This window comes from Morone saxatilis, unplaced genomic scaffold (assembly GCF_004916995.1).
Source record: "Morone saxatilis isolate NCDOM2014 unplaced genomic scaffold, NCSU_SB_2.0 Contig4, whole genome shotgun sequence".
NCBI lineage: Eukaryota > Metazoa > Chordata > Actinopteri > Moronidae > Morone > Morone saxatilis.
Genome location: NW_023339984.1, coordinates 17671210 through 17676458, shown reverse-complemented (window position 1 = coordinate 17676458; position 5249 = coordinate 17671210). Strand labels below are relative to the sequence as shown.

Here is a 5249-nt window from a genome sequence, read left to right as displayed (position 1 = left end):
CACTGTAGAACCACTCCACTGCTGGTTATGTTAATACTCACTATGAAAGGTGAGGAAACAGCACCTAAATATGGAATAGTGGATAAATGATTGATTCACATACACAGATCTCCTTATTAGGCTCAGCTATCATACTGTAAAGCTTGATGAGTTAGTAAAACTCAAACCGTTTAAGTTTATGTTTAAGCCAAGTCCCTACAGACTAAGGTACTGCCACCTATGTTAACACATGTTATTAGGTCTTTCAGCTCAACGCACATTTGCAAATCCAGGAATCATTTTCCTGTTATCTGATGGATGCTACTGTGTAACAGCCCTCTTTTTTTACTTCCTCATCTTGTAAACTCAGTTTATCTTAATTTAATGCAGTACTCCACTAGTCTCTCTTCTCTTCTTAAAAATAATTTTACATTTTATATCTGAGATACATAAATATATTACTCAGTAGTACAGCAAGAATTAAATGAAAAAAGTAAACTTTGATGTTTTGATGGATAATTATAAAACATACTGTCATCTTTATCTACTTACCAACAACAAGGTGAATAGAATACTCATTCAGTCCTGGAATAAAGCATTTGTACCTCCCCTCATCAGAGAGTTTCACTTTGGAGAGACTCAGTGAAATGTCTCCGAGCTTCAGTTTGTCAATGAACAGAGATGTTCTTCCTTTGTAGGATGGATGTTTTTTACTCTCCAGTTCCACACCGTCACGCCACACATAAACAAATCTGGGGTCCAGGTCTGCTCTCGTCCACTCTACAGTCTTGTCCAAAGCATTCATGGCAGGTTCCAGACGGCATGGTAAAAGGATGTCACCACCTACTATTGCCACAATGGGATGAGACGGACCAACCACCACATGCTGACCTAAGGAACAAACAGATTTGTTTGACACCCACAGAAAAAAGTGTGTTGTGCTTTCTGCATTTACTGGGAATCAGCTGACGACTTCTTTGAGGATCTCATTTAGACTTCATTGGCCCTTGAGCCATAGTGATGTCAGACCACAGCTTGATGAAAGGTTGATAAATAATATTATAACTGTTAAAGCTTCTGTATGTGCATAGAGTGTGAGACAGTTAACTGTTAAAATTTGCATGTCAAATCAGGGTGAACTTGCAGACATAAGAGGTACAACAAAGTAAAAACAGTGACTTCTTTCCACACACTATTATGATATTATAGTGCCATATGTCAGTTCATGTCACAGTAGATATAATTTCCTTATCTTTACATTTCCCTTTACACATGTAAAACTTACATGGTTGAGTGTATTTTAAGTTACCTTCAAGACAGAGTGCTGGGAGAAGGACAAAAACCACCAGGGAAAGAACTATGTGGAGATTTAAGACATGGTTAATCTTTCTGGTGACACATACTGGAGAATACGACATTTTGAAATTTGAATTTATAAAAAGGAAATGCGACAGTAATAAGCAATACTTAACAGCAGAGTAACAAACTACTATACCTATAGCTTGGTTTTGAGTGCTGTAAGCCAGTATTTACTTACCTGTTGTAGTTCTGAGCGAGTCCTTCAGCTCAGGTATGAACTCCATTGCTAACTGGCAGTTCAGGTATCACTAAATATTTCCATATACCGCTGGCTGGATATTGTGATCAGCAGTTTTTTTTGAGCATGTACACCAGCCTATGAGGATCAGCACTGTGTTCTCTCAACTGTAAGGGCAAATTATCATGTTTTCTTGCCACAGTCGGGCAACAGTTGTGATGTGTTATCTAGCAAAATAGAACCTAAAACCCAAAAGGATGATTTTTTCCATGTATATTTGTGTATATTTCTGTGTGTGTGTGTATATATACATATATATATTGCTATGGTAGTCCATCAACAACCTTTATGAATAAATCCCAATTTGCTCATAAACTACAGAATTCAGATACTTTAAAATGCAAATTGATCTGTAAAATTATTTTGTACATAGCATATTTTAAATGCATACCCATTTTCCATTGAGGTAAAAGCTTTAAGGTTTTCATATTAAGAACATTAAAATGTACCCAGTTTAACTTAAAAATCATGCAGATGATCCCATTAAGTAGCCTTAATGAGGCGGGTTTACTGATACACAATATGCAGGTGAAGTTCACATGATCAGCTCCTCTATCACCTGCACTTTTTAAAAAGCCTGCAGACAAAAAACTGCAGATAATGTAAAGTGATAACAAAAGCAGCCAAAATGCCTGTCAAACTAGCTGGCTTACTAAGCTAGCTAGCTTGACCCCTTAGGCCTTGTTTGGGCTTACCTTTTCCTGTTCCCTCCTCCTTGTTGTCCAATGCTGGAAATTCAGAAATTCAACAGTAGAAATTGGCACAGCGTGAGCTCTTGGAATTCACAGATTGTGAAATTTGAATTTAAAAACAGGAAATGTGACTGTTGATTTGAATAGTAATAAGCAAAAGTTTATAGCTGAATAACAAACTACTAAAGCTATAGCATGGTTTTGAGTAGTGTAAGCCAGTATTTACTTACCTGTTGTAGATCTGACCGAGTCCTTCTGCTCAGGTATAAACTCCATTGCTAACTGGCAGTTCAGGGAATCACTAAATATTTCCATATACCACTGGCTGGATATTGTAGTCAGCAGTTTATTTTGAGCATGTACGGCAGCCTATGAGGATCAGCAATGTGTTTTCTCGACTGTAAGGGCAAATTAAATGTATAGCCATTTTCCATTCAGGTAAAAGTTTTGAGGTTTTCATATTAAGACCATTAAAATTTACCCAGTTTAACTTAAAAATCATGCAGATGATCCATTAAATAGCCTTAATGAGGCAAGTTTACTGATACACAATATGCAGGTGAAGTTCACATGATCAGCTCCTCTATCACCTGCACTTTTTGAGAAGCCTGAAGAATAAAACACTGCAGATAATGCAAAGTGATAACAAAAACAGCCAAAATGCCTGTCAACCTAGCTGGCTTACTAAGCTAGCTAGCTTGACCACTTAGGCCTAGTTTGGGCTTACCTTTTCCTGTTCCCTCCACATTGTCCAACGCTGGAAATTCGGAAATTCGCAAGTTGAAATGGTCGCAGCGTGAGCTCTTGAGTCCTAGTTGAGAGGTTAGGCGTCAGGTGAGACAAAAGAACAAAATTATCCACTTATTGGGAAATTTGGGGCAGCTGTGGCTCAGAGGAAGAGCGGGTGGTCCACTAATAAAGTTTGTTGGTTCAATCCCCGGCTCCTTCCGCCACATGTCGACGTATCCTGAAGATACTGAACCCCGAATTGTTCCCGATGCTGTGTATCAGTGTGTGAATGTGTATGAATGAGTTAGTGTCTGTTTGATGGCCTTTGCCATCACTGAGTGAATATGTGTGAAAGGGTGAATGTGGCATGTAGTGTAAGAGCGCTTTGAGTGGTTGGAAGACTACAAAATAGTACAGTACAAAAGTACAGTTCCATTTACCAAATAAATGTTGTTGCAAAAAATGTGCTACTGTCCTGTTTGTATATGTCAGACATACATATGCTGAATTTCTTATTTTTATGTGATATGATGTGGATCATGTTACAGAATTATTATATTATTTTATCACCTGAAGACCTTCATGAGGGCGAAACTCTTTCAACCAATGGCTCCTTTCATCCTTCCCACCTTTTATCAGTTGTTTTCACCACTTATGCTGTGGCTGTGCTGCCGTTGATGGTGGGACTAGGAGGGCATAGGCCACAATGGCTGCAGAATGGACACAGAACAAAACTGTATTCCAGATACACGCATTACTGTCCAATACATCATGGAAAAAAGAGACCAAAAAAACAGTTGAAGTAGTCTCCGACGCATCAACGGCAGCGACAGCACAAGCGATTAAGTGGTGAACAACTGATAAAAGGTGGGAGAAGGAGAATAGGAGCCATTTGGTTGAAAGAGTTTCGGCGCTGCATGAAGGTGCTTCATGGCAGTGATAAGAATAATATCGAATATTGCTGTAACCATGAACAGCGAGCGATATCACATAAAAATACAGAAATTCAGCATATGTATGTGCTGGACAGGTGATACAAAGCAGGACAGGTGTTAGCACATTTTTTGGCAACAACATTGGTACTATCGTAAATGGAACTGTCACTTTGGTGTACTGTGACTATTTTTCCTGGTTTCCAACCACTCAAAGCGCTTTACACTTACCATGCCACATTCACCCATTTCCACAGCATATTCGCCAGTGGATGCAAGGCCATTTTTCAAACAGACGACGTAAAGCCAGTGGTATATGGAAACGGTATTTAGTGATCCCTGAGGGAGGGTGCCGAGTTGAATGGAGTCGATACTGAGCAGATTAGGATCGTCGTCAGATCGGGTGAGCAACAGGATAAGTAGAGTGAGCTGCGTTACATGCTGAGGCTCAAGGAGAAGTGCGTATAGGCTTTGGAGTAGTGTTAGTTATTCACTTATAAACTTTTGCGTGTAGTGGACAGTCGAAGTCGAGACGAGCACAGTGTGCCTGGTTGTGGTTAAATTCAAGATTTCCAATCTGGTGGAGATTGCCAGAGCCTCGATGCTGTGCCAGACTTGTAAGAGCTTCCGCTGTGGGCGAATGTGTGGGTGCGTGAAGTGCGAAGCAGCAGTGGGGAACAAGGAGAGAACGAAAAGTGAGGAAGCCCAACAAGGCCTAAGGGGGTCAAGCTAGCTAGCTTAGTAAGCCAGCTAGTTTGACAGGGCATTTTTGGGCTGCTTTTGTGGTATCACTTTACGAGTGACGCAGTTTTTTGCGCACGGTGTAAAGACAGGGTGATAGAAGGGAGCTGATCATGTGAACTTCCGTGTCCATTAGTTGTGTATCAGTGAAACACGCCTCATTAGAGGCTACTTAATGGGATCTGCTGGCATGATTTTCTAAGTGTAAACTCGGGTACATTCAATGTTCCTTAGTATGAAAAACTTAAAGCTTTTACCTCGAATGGACAAAGAGATGGGGTATGCCATCTTGAAAAACTATCATGTACAAAATAATTTTACAGAATCAATGCATTTTAAAGTTATCTGAAGTTCTGGGAGTGGGGAGGCAGGATGATTATCGATAAAGTTGTTGGTGGACACATATCATATATATATCATGGTTTTGTATTTATTATTTTACCACACGACATCTATCAGGTAAATATTACACTTGTAATTTATGTTACATGGAATAAGAGCTTATTATTCCTTTGTCCGCCTATTTGCTTATCTAATCATCACGATCACATATGTGTGTGGCTGCTGGCGATGTTGCTG

The 5249-nt window shown here is 39.7% G+C and overlaps 1 protein-coding gene across 1 annotated transcript; it reads right to left on the bottom strand.

Moving 5' to 3' along the window:
- Positions 1-680: 680 nt before the first annotated feature.
- On the bottom strand, positions 681-2343 carry LOC118337807 (myelin-oligodendrocyte glycoprotein-like; the record flags this gene model as incomplete). The annotated part of the gene is given in 2 exon segments (XM_035674915.1): positions 681-870; positions 1289-2343. Coding segments are annotated over 2 exon segments (299 nt in total), but the record flags the coding sequence as incomplete, so codon positions are not given.
- Positions 2344-5249: the final 2906 nt, after the last annotated feature.